This window comes from Poecilia formosa, unplaced genomic scaffold (genome assembly GCF_000485575.1).
Source record: "Poecilia formosa unplaced genomic scaffold, Poecilia_formosa-5.1.2 Scaffold252, whole genome shotgun sequence".
NCBI lineage: Eukaryota > Metazoa > Chordata > Actinopteri > Cyprinodontiformes > Poeciliidae > Poecilia > Poecilia formosa.
Genome location: NW_006800191.1, coordinates 663,504 through 678,844, shown reverse-complemented (window position 1 = coordinate 678,844; position 15,341 = coordinate 663,504). Strand labels below are relative to the sequence as shown.

The 15,341-nt window shown below is 38.3% G+C and overlaps 1 protein-coding gene across 5 annotated transcripts in view; it reads right to left on the bottom strand.

The window, feature by feature from the left end:
- The window catches only part of cntn5 (contactin 5), a 155,231-nt gene that overhangs the window by 63,382 nt on the left and 76,508 nt on the right, over positions 1 to 15,341 (bottom strand). For all 5 annotated transcript variants that reach the window (XM_016680665.1, XM_016680663.1, XM_007569936.2 and 2 more), the window contains 2 exons: positions 7,364 to 7,459; positions 3,591 to 3,794 (listed from right to left, as the gene is read on the bottom strand). In XM_016680665.1, coding sequence (XP_016536151.1) covers positions 3,591 to 3,794; positions 7,364 to 7,459 — 300 coding nt within the window. The remainder of the gene's footprint in view (positions 1 to 3,590; positions 3,795 to 7,363; positions 7,460 to 15,341) is intronic.

The following is a 15,341-nucleotide window of genomic DNA, read 5'->3' as shown; positions in this document are numbered from 1 at the left end:
GGATTGCAGCAGTGTATTTAGAAGTGTAATATATATATTTTAAATTTATAGGAGTGCTTTCAACACAACAGAAGAATGTGAGCTGTTTAAATGCTCTTAGGTCATATTGGAGGGAGATTCATTCAGAGCCTGACTCACAATAAGACTATATTTTATTCTTACATTCATCCTTTAATCCACAGTGAACCCAATAACATGATGCATCGTGATTGTTTCTTTCTTTCTGCACTGTGCCCAGAAGCAGATTACTTGTTTTACTTTACCTGTTGAAAAAACAGTGAAGTTTTTCACATTTTAAGACAACCTTGAACTTCAAAAGGTTTTCAGGGAGATTTTATGTAATTAAGCCGTACAAAGTTTTAATTGTGAAGTGGAAGAAAATGATTTTTTTAAAATGCAGATAAGAATCTGAAAAGTCAAGCTGTTTTTTTATTCACGTCCCTTTAGTCTGACCTTCGTAATTAAAATCCAGTGCAGCCAGATGCTTCCAAAAGTCATTTATTTAGAGAATCGTGTCTAACTGGGCTTAATTTCATCTCTGTACAAATACAGCTGGTCTGTGAAGGCCCCTGAGATTTCTTTCAGAACACCGTAACGGATTCATGAAGACCACGAAACACACCAGGCAGGTCAGAGATAAAGTTCTGGAAAGCTTTAAAGTTTTCGGATATGAAGCAATGTTTCAGTCTGAGCATAAAATGGTGCTCTTCAGAAACTTACAGAACCTGTCAGCAAGACAACAGTTGCTGCAGATTTGTACCAAAATCTGGCAGAGATACAGTAAATTAACACTGTGCCGAGTCTGTTTGGTCTTTTTCATAGTTACTGCAAGTCAAGATGAAAGCAGTGGCTTTCAATATGTGTTTAAGACTCCTGGCTTAAGCACACAATTAAAGTCAGGAGTCCAGTCAAAGTCCAAATCTAAATTAGAATATGTTGGAAGGCAAAATGTGAAAAAGTTCATGGGTTATGACTGACTTTCTTTTCTTCTGATATCAATTTAATCAGAGAGGAAATGAGTCAGTAACAAGTACAGTGATCTTTTCTATCTTCTTCACTCATTTTGATTTTTAAAACTATGGGCAAAATGACACGTTCAACAGATCCAGTTGTGTCTTTCTATTGCATTATGTTGTATTTAATAAGAACCTCAATTAGTGACAGTTTTGAAACTAGCTCTCAAAGCGAGCACCAAAAGAGCTCAGTCTGTACATGTTTGAGTTGAGCTTCTCAATAACCTGAATGAGTTTTGCACATGTAGATATTACAGTGTCAGAGCTACTACAGTAAACAGCACAGCCATAAATTCATAATCTATTCAATAATGCGTGCCCATCCTGAGCTCCAGTAGCTTCAGAAGGATCCATTAGCATAAATTCTTCCTTTGGTTCCTTTTTCCAGATGCCTCTGACAAGATCATGGTCATGTTTCTGAGCACTCTTCCATGCATTAACTCTTTAGTTTCAAGATGGAGCTCTCCCCTGTGCTGTATATGCACACACAAGTTTCTATGTAATTCAAACGAAAGCTTTAACTTCGCCCTATGACATCCGTTCTGCATCTTTAGCCTTTTGTTGCCAGGTCTGCTAGAGTTCTTGAGATCATTATTGCATTAAAAGCTCAGGCTCTGGGTAAAAATGTAATTGGCACATAGGTGGAATAATGTTGCCATTAAGGACTCCTAGAACCTGCACAGAGTTCAGCACTGAATCTGTGGGGGTAACCCACTGAGACAACCTCAAACCTTGTAATTGGAACCTTTGTACTTCTTTGTTGACATTGTTTTGGTCATAAATGTTTGTGTTTTTTTTTAAAGAATCGATGGCTTCAAAAGCACAGAAGAAGTTTCCACTACTTTCAAATAACTTGTGCATTTCTGGCAGAAAATAGAGAAAAGGTGACGGGGGAAAGACAAGATCGCTTTGTAAACAATATAAGAAAGTGTTGCCATGCAGTGTTCCTTGACAGGCCACTGACTGCCATTTTCAAGCAGACCAATTTAGATGTGCTGTTCTTTTCTTTTTTTTTCCTTTCTTTTTTTTTTGCTCTGATGTGCTGTAGCCCCAAAAGCGGAGATAAGAAAGACCATAGATGTTAGCTTAGCATCACACAGGTAGGTTTTGATGAATATCATGATATATTTGGTGTTTGAACTATTAAAATACGCTGCTCTAAGATTTGTTAGGCGGGGTCTCAAGTATTTGCTAATTAGAAATAGGCAGGTCTATGCAGTAAATGCTGCTGGTGGTAGTAATGTTAACTTTTATTCAGTTCCTGAATAAAAAAAGTACATTGTGAATTATTTTTATAAAGATACATAAACATGAAGCATTATAGAGAGATATTTTTACATGGATTTGCAACCACTACATACACAAAAGCAATGAAATCAAGGAATAAATATCAATTGGTAGAAAATGGCAGACTTAATCTGTTTCATTCCTAAAGAAGATTTTACGTAACATGACTGCATGCAAGCTTTAATGTTTTTATTGATTAAAAGTTAATTATTTTATGACTAAGACAGATTAATCTGATATCTAATTAAAAATACAAGTGCTTGCAAAATGTCAATTTTATATGCAGCTTGTTTGAGTGTTTAGCTGTAGTGCAGGACACTGTTTGCAAAGGGATCAAATGTTTTTTCAAACGTTAAAAAAAAAAGATCCATTACATATGAAGTGATAGGCGTTTTGCACAAATGTATGTGACTGATGCTGCCAAATTAATTTCCCTTCCCATCACTCATTGATAAAAGAAAGACAGATCTTCTTTTTCCTCCACAGTAAAGAGCTGATAGAAGATTGACCGCGTGCCCCTCTGACTGCATTCTGCTTTTCGTTTAGCAAGAGACACAAACTAATTTAGCATGGCTGTGTGCAAAGCATTATGCATGTCTCACAGGGCAACTTCAAACACTTATGCAATTAAAGAGCAACAAACTTGCTGGGAGGAATGTAATCCTGCTGCAACATTAAGGAAAGAATTCAGAATACAAATGGTATTTCACAGCTTCGCTGGGTGTGTAATCACGCTGGTTTGTATAAACTTTGACAACAAAAGGCACCTGGTTTGATGTGATGGACGTTTTGTTTTGCGTCAAGTCAGAGGTGACATGCCTCCAGGTGGAAATCACACCTGAATCCAACAAACAGTTTGCAAGCCTGGCTCCTGCCAGGCTCGCAATAAAAGACAAAAGCCCCATCCACGGCAAGGGCCATTGATTTAGATAATTTTATGCAGGAAAATGATTTCCCCCATGGCCATTTTCACGAAAGCACATTGTGAGCAAAGCGGGGCTCCCCCCCAACACTAATGTTAGAGCACTGCTCACTATCTCCATAAATTGTAGATCCTGTTCCAAACACCTTGAGGCTTCCAGTGTAAAACTTCCTCCAAACACATTACGGTATGATAAAGTGCAACATCTTGATGTAAAATCCATCCCAGATTTTTATCTGAGCAAAAGCAATCCAGCGGCAGAAGGCGATAGATGGATTTCAGAAAAGCCAGCGCTGCAATCTGATCAGCCGAGCAGAGAGAAGACTCAACAACAGTCTGCATATCATTTAAGAGCTAAAAATCCTCACCGTCCGTTTTCAGTGTCAGAGGAGTCGGCGGGCTCAGAACCCTGGTGCTCGTCACCGCGTTCTTCACCAGGCAGATGTAGCTTCCAACATCCGAGGGCTGAACTTTAGAGATGTACAGGTTCCCTGTGACCTGGGAGATGAAGCGGCGACTGTCCTCGGCGACAAATGAGGGGAACTCATTAAACACCCAGCTGTAGATTATCTCTGTGGAAGAAAAAAAAAAAAAAGAGGGCCCATTTATGTCTTACATTCGTTTCCCAGGCTGACCTACTCAGTATGCATGAGAAAGTTCAACCCTTTGCTACATAGAAGTGTAATGGTGTGAAACTGCAAATCTACTGGTGTGTTATACTGTATCTTTAAAAAAAAACATCCAGGATTCTCTTTACAGAATACAGTCAAAGGACCATTTGGGGTTTATTGTTCATATGGAGCTCATTTCAATCCTCAGGTGATATCTGGAACTGGGATTCAGTGTGATGGACTGACTCCAAAAGGCGTGTGTGTCATCATTGTTTAGGTTCACAAACAGGTGCAGTTACAGCAAAAACAAACAAGAAGAGATCAAGCAAAGGATTATAAGACCTAATCATTCTTCCTGAGTACATGCAGAGAGTCCTGTAGACCCATTTGAACTTCACATATTGTTGCAATAAAACCAAAAAATAGCAATTTTTTTTTTTTTATAGATTTCATGTGACAGAACCACACAAAATTGAGTACGTTTGTGAAGTGAAAGGAAAAGAAAAGCACACAGGGTTCTCAAAGGTCCTCAGTCGATTTGTGGAATCGCACTTCTCTGCAATTACAGATGCAAGTTCTTGGGGATATGTCTACAAGCCTTGCACCACCAAAAACTCAATTTATTTACCCATTTTTTGCGGATTTGCTCAAACTCAGATTGAATGAAAAGGGTCTAAACAGCAATTTTCAGGCATTGCCACAGATTTTCTTTAGGATTCAGGTCTGGATTTTGACTGGGCCATTCCAACACATGAATGCGCTTTGATCTAAACCATTTCATCTCTGTCTGTAGGTTTAGGGCCCAGATGGAAGGAGAAGCTCTACTCAAATACTCTGCCGCCTCCAAAGGGTTCGATCAGGATTTCCTAGTATTCAAGCTCTGTAGTTTACACACTTTCTATGTTTTCTGTGTAATAAACAGTTTCTATTAATACAAATTAGATCTATTCTGTTTAAGCTTAACTGTTATTAATGTGCCAAAGTCAATTTTACAGGGGATAAATGACTTTATGTTAACCCCTTATCAAATATATGCTGATCCTTCTGCACATACTCAGACTCAGCTCAACAATCAAAGATGAAGAAGTCAGAAAATGCATTTACCACTTTTACTGAAACTACTTTTTTATTACAACATAATCTTTGCCAAAAAAAAAAAAAAACAGATCATAGCTCTGGTAATTTGTCTTTAAAGTGTCATGTTTCCTCTCTATCAACATGGACCAATATTTGCCAAAGAGAAACATCCAAACTGTTCTGAGCCAAGGAAAGGGAAATACACTTTTCACAGCTCAGTGATTGCCAACAGAAACCTATTGAAATTTGAGTGGATTTGAATGTCTTTAAATCCTCCCACAACCAATTTAACCCAAACACAGTTTAAAGTCTAATACGAATTTCACTTGTGGCACACTCCGACTCACAAGAACATTCATCAAAGTGGCACATTCAACACTTCTGTCCAATCAACATATACATATTTTTTTGTTTGAATATTCTTTATTTTGTTAATGTAATTCTCACTACAAATTAAATCTATAAACAGATGTGCATTAATATAGAATATCAACTGCTCAGAGTGGCAGATTCCTCTTTTTGTTCCAACAAATTAGAAAAAGATTTCTAGAAGAGAAACATTTTGTGCGAGTTATTTACATAAAACTTAATCATGGATGAGTATCCAACCAATAAAATCCATTTTCCTCAAACAAGAGTAATTAGTTTAAATATTAATCCTGTGCATTGGTATCCAGTCTTCTGGGATATGTGTCTACCAGCTTTGAACATCTTATCCATCTACTACCTTCCGCTCATCCCGGGCCGGGTCATGGGGTAGCAGCCTAACTAGGGAAGCCCAGACTTCCCTCTCCCCAGCCACTTGAACCAGCTGCTCTGGGGGAATCCCAAAGCGTTCCCAGTCCAGCCGAGAAACACAGCCCCCCTAGTGTGTCCGGGGTCTTCCTCAGGGTCTCCTCCCAGTGGGAGGCTCCCTGGGGGAATCCTAACCAGATGCCTGAGCCACCCCAACTGGCTCCTCTCAATGTGGAGGAAACTCATTTCTGCCGGTTGCATCTGTAATCTCCATCTCCTGCTCCATTGTTCCCTCATTCGTGAACAAGACAGAGATACTTTGACTCTTCCACTTGGGGCAGGATCTCTTCCCCGATCCGGAGAAGGGACTCTATTCTTTTTCGGCTCAGCTGTGAGCTGAGCTCCAACACCAGTTGAACGTCTTACCAGAGTTCCCCCTACCGGATACGGTCGAATGCCTTCTCCAAGTCCGTAAAACCGATGATTCACATCTACAATGATTTCCTTACAAAATAGTTTAATCTCAGTCAAATTGGTTGCCTGCGAAATTTTCAAGTTCTGCCACAGATTATTAGATTTTGCTGAAAGTCGTTCTAACATGAATAAGTTCTAAACTAAACAATTTCTGGTTGTATGTTTGAGATGCCTGACCTGCTGTCAAGTAACTCCTTTATCTTTTTCTAAAGTTTTAAGTATTTTTCCATCTTCTTACGGACTTGGTCTTGCAGTAAAAATTAATTAAGATCTTAAAGTCTGTTGTGGCAACATGTGAAAACATTCAAGGGGTAGTGTATTAAAACTAATCTCATCACACTGCTCCATTTTTATTTGTGATGACAATTGTGCCACATGCTATTGGGAGATATAAAGTAACAGCTTTTGCAAAGTAATGTCAGCTGGAGGGCAGGATGGGTAATTTTCTGATATTAAGAGGAGTTTTTAGCTTTTTGAGCAGGAAGAAAGAACATGACAGATCTGCCACTGTGCCCTGCTGAGTTTGTTTGCATCTCTGGAAATACCGCTTCAAAGTGCAAGTTCCTGGATGAGTATTTTGCTCCACGGGTCAACTTAATGCAGCACAGCATGAATGTTTTACACTATGTCACTGTGACTGATACCTGGATCAATTATAGTTTACAGGAGCAAGGCTGAAACAAAACTAAGGACGGCAGAAAATCTATATTTCCATCATCCTCCTATCCCCTCATAACACTGTGCACCATGTGTGATTTTTATTAAATGTCAATCACAGTTATAACTGTGGACAGAAAAATATGCACATGTAGTTAATTTTCAAATTAAAAGCACAAAATGCAAGATGTTGTGAGAGACAAAATTCCTTACCCAGATTCCAGTTAGAATGAGCTGCAAACTTGGGACTTTCTTTCTTTTTTTTTTTTTTGCAAATGGCAGAAACCTTTAGCAAACATCCCCATTCACTAGGAAAGCATGACATGCTGATGAACAGGAAACCTGTAAGTGTCTGGGTTTGCATCATTTAAAACAGATGACAGCTGTGGGCAGAGATCTTGTCGTAAATAATTGGCTACTGACATCTCACTCAATTTCTCATAATCCAAAAAAAACATAAACTCTGAGAATCTGTGTCCCGGTTTTGTGCTGACTGCTCATCATCTGAAAGGCACGGTGATGAGACTTCTTACGAAATGGAGACACTGATTTATGTTGGAGCTCAGTAAAAGGAAAGGTCCCGTTACCTGGTGAATGAGGAGGAGGGGTACACATGAGCACCACGCCTTGGCCTTCACGCACCGACACGCCGCCCCGGGTCCTCGCACTGAAAGCACCAAGGTCTAAAATGATACAAAACGAAAAGCATCATTAGCAAAACCAAACTTTGATATGTTTTCATGTGACTGCAAGAAAAAGCAAAGTGTTTCTCATCTCCTCAGGAAGTCCAATGAGTTAATACAATGGATTAGTAAAGCTTGTTTCAAATCCCTGTTTTTGTTCTTGTTGGATTCAACTCGGTGATGAATCTCAACAAGAACTGCTTAAACGGGGCTTCAGCAAATGCAGGCGGCATTGAGGTAAAAGGTGGTAAAAACTCTGATGGTGTTAAATTCTTATAGCAGCTACAGTTTGTTAATTCCCCTTCAGCGTCCAACTTTAGCAGCTTCATCGACGTTCTACCTCTCCACCAAATGCACCTGGTTTCAGCGTTATGCTGCAGACAGACAAACAGTTGACGTCATATCAATTTCATATGATCGCAAAGTGATAGAAATAAATGAACAAGCTCATGATCCATGTTTGGTCTTTATGTCCAAACCACTTCTGTTCCATAACTTCGCACATTACTGCTGAGCTGTTGGGCAATTATTCCTCAATGGCTTGTGAAAGCTGCATTTCCTGCACATTTAGTAATAATGGTTCATTGACTTCATTTTAAAGTGTGCCACACAGCAATGCAGAGTTTAAATTTGATGTTCTCGTCTCACAAGTAGCTTTTTTTAATGCTTCAGCTCAACCTGTGCTCACAATGACTGTCATCCCACAGCGTGGATGTAAAGGATAAAGCAAGAAGATGCAAACAGAAAAGCAGTGTTAATGTTGACTGCAAAAATGTATAGTAGTGTCATGAAAGCCAGATTAGCCATGACAAGCAATAAAATAAAAGGGTATAGGCAGGCGCATGTCAATAAATGATAATATTGAAAAATACGTTTACCGTATTTTCCACACTATAAGGCGCACTGTCGGCTTTTGAGGAAATTGAAGGTTTTTAGGTGCCCCTTATAGTGCAGAAAATACGGTATTTAAAAAATCTAAAGCAAAAATTAAAACTCCTACTGCTTTATTATACACTTATCTATATTTTACTTTCAAGGTGACATCACTAATGGAACCCTAATTTCTAGGAAATGTTTACATAAGACCAATAAAATTGCTTTAGAAAGCAGAAAGGTTTATGCAATATGCATGGCCACATATTAACTTACACAATTATAAGCCACAAAAGGCCATTGTTAAAGAAGTTAGCTGTGCAGGGTGTTGTATTCATATCAATGGGAAGTATAATAGCAGTCAGAATGAGCTGCACTACCAACATTGATACCAGCAGCCTTACAGCTGCAGTAAGTAACTTTTACAACAATATGTTTTTTTACGTGTTTGTTAAAATCATCACAATGGGCAGACAGTACAATATGAAACAGAAAATCTGAAAAAATTAGCTACTCTGCCTTTTTCCTGTAGTCCTACTACCATTAGGAGAAACACACTGTCTTGTAAGAAACAACCAATCAGAGCCGTAAGGACGGTCTTAGCACTGTCAGTCACCCTCATGACCCAACATGACAAGAAAACTGGTCATCTGTCACCATCGGTGGCCATGCTAACAAGCCTGCACAGGATCTGCAATGCAGCAGAGAGCAACAGGGCGGGTGTGAGCAGCACGTATACCAGCGTGACTGACACTGCTAAGCTCTTCCTCCTGGTTCTGATTGGTTGTTTCTGACAGGGAGTGGTGCATTTCTGCAAGTGGCTGTATGACCACAAGAAAAAGGCAGAGAAAGTTGATTTATTTCACAGATTATGTGTCTTATGTGATATCACACCCATATATGCTTAGTGGAGCCATTCACAGCTGCTGGTGTTGCTCCATTGTGTTTCATTTGGTCTACAGTCAATAAAAACAGTCTGGAAACTTTAGACCGGGGGGCTCCTTTAAAACAGTATTGATGCAATATTTCACACACAAGCAGCTCAGAGCAACTGTTCAGATCTTACATTTTACATTCCATGGTCTTACGTCTGATTGGACATTACCATATAAAAAAATGGTGTTACTATTACTCCTATATCATATTATATTTTATAACTTTAAATATTAAAATTACCAGAAGACACTCTGCCATGCCCTCGACTTTGTGTGCTAAAAACAAGCCACACACAGCATCTAGCAGCTGGTGGACGGATTCAGTGCATTCATTCAAGAATAAATGTACATGCACATGCTTTACACCTAATAAGAAGGGAGTGTAAAAACAAATACAACACGGAGGCTAAAGAGTAAATATTATGCATTAATAAAAGCTCTCCTCGCTGAATCTGCATGAAAAAAGTTAAAGTAGCTTGTATACTGTCATATAGAGAGAGAAAGAGAAGGAAAGAGAGACAGACTATATGTGCAAATATATAAAAATGAAGCAAAACTACTAACCAATTTAAAAAACAAACAAAAAAATTAAGAACTGCAAGCTGTGATAATAAAGACAAAACTGTGCCATTAATTTATACGCACATTAGCATTTAGTGTTCTAATTCAAAAAGGAAGTTCATCACTGGAATCAAAATACAAGCTTGCAAAAACATAGATTAAAGTTTCAAGCTTTCTTTTAGACATAACGTACTACTTCTGTAACAATGTCAGAAGAAGAAGAATAGGACTTTACTAACATGTTTACGCCTGTGATCCATTTTAAACACTTAAAATTACACTTAAAAATTTGAAAATTGTACTATATGATACTTTATTTATACAGGAAAAGTCTCTTGAGACTCATTTACAAGACAGACCTGGATACATCACAAAACTATAAAAACAAGACAATTTAACAATTCTATAAGTGTTTTGTGGATTGTAATAAAGTATTATCTTAAGGAGCAGGAAGGAAAGAAACATCATGGATCATACTGGTGCATTTGGGTCAAAGCAACATCATTTGAGATTTGTTGCAATTACAGTTAAGAACACTCAATTACGATAGTCGACAGAAAGCGAGAAAGAGCTTAATATGAGTTAGGAGAAAATAAATCAATCATTTGTAAAAAAAAATAAAAATAAAATACAGCTATAAATAATTATTACAAATAGCACAAAATTGGTAACAGGTACGCCAAAGAGAAAAGAAGCCAATCAGCTGACAGCATAATTGTTGTTGGCACAACAACTTCTATCTGAACGGTAGGACCTAAACCAGCTGAGGTCGTGATGGCAGTCTACTATTCCAGCCAAGAGAATAGGATCTTATGATCCACATTATCAAAGGCAGCTGTTACCTCCAATAATAACTGAACCTGGAATCCTCTCAGCTGATTCAAGCAGCGGCGCTCAGTTTGAAGTAGAGCCACGGTGCAGGTCCAGGTTTCTGTGATGGCTGCCTCAAGCCGTTTTGTTCTCAGGTTGCCACCCAACGGAATGACCTGTCATCACAGATCATTTGACGTTCAACCAATCTTTCTTGTGGACAAACGCACTGCTAATGCATGGATGGAAAGCAAATGATTGTTTACTTTGTTCAATATTGATTTGACAGCAAACTCAGTGCAAGTTTCTACAGCTTCATTTCTAAACCTTTTCAATTCTGACGCATTAGTCATTTTTATTTATAATGCTTCAAGGCCTTTTCAGATGTACAAAAATAAAGCTGTTAAATCAGCAGATAGCACAAAATTAGTTTCCAGTTTTAAGGTATAGAGATTTCAAAATCCCTGCGTCAAAACCCTTTTTTTTCAGTCCTTGCTTTTTAAACTCTTTTTTTTTTAAATACTACAGACCATGCAGTTTTCTCCAGTTATGTGCAGTGCTGAGTAGTGCTCTCATTCACCCGTTTGAGTCTGATGGTGAAAGAAGGGGAAACCTCATGAACTATTCCCCTTGGAAAGAGAGGGAGGTAACTGTTTGGAGATTTTGCTGGTACCAAAATGCAAAGACTGACATGGCCTGTCTGCCAGAGGAGTGCAACTCATCCTCATTTTACAGAAGCACTGTTCTGAAATGGAAAAAAAAGAGAGATGGCAGTGAGATAAACATATCGTCTTACAGTCACGCCTAAAATAATTCATACCAATGACAAATTTAGGTTTAAAGTAACCTTGAGTTTCACCAACATGTTCTGAGCCCAACCAGAGTCCATTGAATTTTGAACTTTGAAAATTCAGGTTGCTGTTGAAAATGAGAATTTGTTCTCAATCAACATACTGGTAAAATAAAAGCACCTTTTAAAAAAAAATCTATGGAAGGAACTACAGGAAGTCATCCAACCTCACCAACATGAACCTCATGATATATTGTAAAAAATACCAGTGGATTTTTACAATATATCGTAGCTGCAGCGCTGCAGCTACGATAACAAGCAGAACAAGTTGGTCAGCATCTATAAAATGGGTTTGATCAAAAACCAATAAAGATAACACAAAAGGTAAGTCCTGGGCTTGACTGTCAAGTCACAAGGTCCTTCAATGGCAACAGGAAGACAGACTGGACTGCCGGGAGACGCTCTGTTTTACTCCTGAGCTCTCACTTTGCCATGGAGCATTAATAATCTAATGATGTAGTTAGCTTATTGAAAAACTTTGATACAAGGTAATAATTTATAATCTAGAAATAGAAAGAAAGAAAGACCCCAATTAAGCTAATGGTTAAAGTTAAAGGCAATTTAAACAACACTATCACATAGTTAATGTCAAACTTCTACTACACTGAGAGGTTTGTGTGTGTTCTCACAATTTGTCTCACACACACACACACACACACGCACACGCACGCACACACCCATGTTTGTTTTGCTATCTTTGTGGGGACTTTCCATTGACTTCCATTCATTTCTACAGCCTAAACCTTACCTTTACCCTTTTCCTAACCATCACATACCTAACCCTAACCCTAACCAAAACTCAATTCATACCTTAGCCCTAAATCTGACCCTTGACCCAAAAACAATGTAGTATACGTCAGGAAAATCGTCCCCACAATGTATTACAAACAAACGCACGCACGCACACACACACACACACACACACACACACACACGAGTGCGTCATCATCACTTTTGATTAATAATTAACAACCATTCCTGGCAGAAATGCTCACTAAATTACACACCTTCACTGAGTAATTTTGTTGCAAACATAGCAGCTTCTCACACCTTTCTACCAAACACTTTTGAGTCATCGATGTATTTTTTAAAACTAATGTGGCGTCTGAAGTCCTTTTGGCTGCCAATCCCTCCCTCGCAACATTTTTTAGTTCAGACTTTGCAGCGCTGCAGCTACGAGAACAAAAATATAGAAGGGCTGCATGGTACAAAAATGGAGATTTGAAATATCCTTGGTTTTAAAGTTCTGACATGGTATGTTTTAATCAAAACACAGAATGATTTATGCTTGTACTTGTGCATATCTAATACTTTAGGCATTCTCCTTGTTTATATACTCTGCACATCAAAAAAAGTAAATTCTCCAAGACAAATTATCTCAATTGATAAAAACAAAATATATTCTTATTGTATTTCTAGTCAGATACACCTGTTGTAACTGCACAGTTGAACATATCCAGTTTAAGCCTCTCATTAGCACACTCAGTAATGGTTGTTTTCTTTGGGAAATGTTTCCAGGCAACTGGAAAATAAGACATTTAACAACCGAAGCAGGAAATAGTTTGGTTATCAGTGGGAAATCAGTGACACCAACATCAACCTACACTAATCTAGACGTTGTGGTCGCTTAGCATGTCAAATGTTTAAGAGAAACGAATTTGTGATTAATCGATGCTGTTTAAATACAATTCCTGGATTGCCAAAATGTTCCTTTTGCAAATTAAAGGAAAGCAACTGATACATTATGAATGCATTTTTAATAATGTAAAGAATCATAATCATTGGGGCTTCCTTGAAAGCCTGTGCGAACGTTTCTGCTGCAGATTAAATTTGCAGCAGGCATTCTAAAAACGTGCTCAATGTAAATCACACGTTTGAAGGTCAGCGGGAAATCAATCCACGGACATGAACAAATGGTACTGCAGAATATGTCTGAGTCCCGTGTTTGTGTCGATCTTTCAATGCTCGACTCGGAGCAACACTTTAATGTCATTACCGCAGCTCTGCTTAGGGAAGCTCGATACCTGAGCCTCGCGTCTGCAGAAGGAGAGAGAAGAAGTCTTTGGGGAAAAAGATCAGAGGCCCTCCAACCTGCCGGCTGCCTTCAAAGTCGTGGCTAAAAAGCAGCTCAAAAGTGAGTTCGGTGGCTCAGAAGTTCAAAACAAAAATAGCAATAAATAAGAATCCTACTAGACCATGTAGGCAATGGAGTGCATGAACACAAGATGGAACATAAAGAGCCTTGACCAGACTTTCCTCTTCACAATCTTCATCGAAACTGCAAACCCTCTGGATGAGCCGCTGTAGTGGAGGGTTTTTTTCATCTGATTTCTGAATCAACAAATTCTCTCAAACCAACCAGAGTGAAATGATCTCACCCCATTGGGTTGGTGTTTCTGTGGTCATAAAAACTCAAAGTTCAACATTTTAACATGCCAGTAAACTGCACAGCACAAGTCAAACGATGAATGATTTATCCTGTGTCAAAGCAATCTAGACCATTACTGCTTTAGATTATCAGGAGAAAAATAATCCTGAAGCAGGTAAAGCAATCAGCTGAACCGCTGCATGAAAATGAGCAGTGACCATAAAAAAGGGAAGAAGTAAGGCTTCACACAGAGAGATAAATACACACTGTTTGATATGTGGGAAGAGCGAGGGAAGGTTTTGCATTCAAATGTGGGCAGCAGGGCACCTTTATTACTTCCTGCAGAACACTCAGACAAATCCTGTTTTAAAGAAATATAGTCTGTATTTGGAAGTTGATGAAACAAATAAAAAACTGTGGGTACTGATCATTATTAAACTAAAAGAGGAATTAACTCTGATCATAGATTTAAACATGTTTCAACGCCACGACCTGATATTTTCTACAAAATTCCCTAAAAACAACTTTGACTATCTTGTAGCGTTAGGGCCAAAATTAAGACGACTGCGACCCAGTGGTGGCTACTTCCTTGTCACAGAAGCAACTACTCGTTTACGTTAGCACTGAAGAGGCTAATGACTTGCATACATTGGTGACCTGCTTTATTGGACATGTACTTTTCCTTTAAATCAAGAAAATGGTTGACATAAAACATCTGTCAGCGACATGCATTGATGTCTTCTTTTGATATAATTCATAAGATGGTAACCAACATGACCAGGTGATCCAGATCTTTGACTTTTCCCCTTTCTTTCCTCAACCAAACTCTCCAAACAAACAAATATAAAGCACAGAAATCTCTTTAATTCTTCAAATATGGAATTAGCTTAAAGGTCATTTAAAAAGCTCGTCCATTAGACAACTGGATCTCTGATGAGATCGTAGAATGATTATTTAAGTAAATAAGTATTTCAGTAAAACATTTCAGATTAGCACATCTAATCCTCTACTACACATACTTAAAAAGAACAACCTGTTACGTGTTTATAAGTCAGACCAATTTCCTGTAATTTTATACAAAGCACCCAATAACATATTTCCATACTCATAATTATCTCAACACATTAAGATTTTATCCGTTTATGGAAAAAATATTGTTGCATTCAATCATGTTTACTCTGCTTATCATGACATGATGTATTACTGGCAGATAAGCAGGAAAATTGAATAATGTTGCTTTTCCAATAATGGGATTATAGTCTGTAATTATGTCTCGTAATAAAGAAGAAAACAGCAATTTGAATTTCTGCCTCTAAAATCTGTGTAGCGCTTTGATTATTTTATCTCTGGGTCTCCTCTGAGCTCTCAGTCGTTGTCGACTCACAAGGGTGAAGTTCCTCAAAACCAGAGAGCAGGACACTCAAAAGAGGAAGCAAAATGGACTGAAGGCTGCATCTCAAGGGTGTATCACTTGTGCTGAAGCAG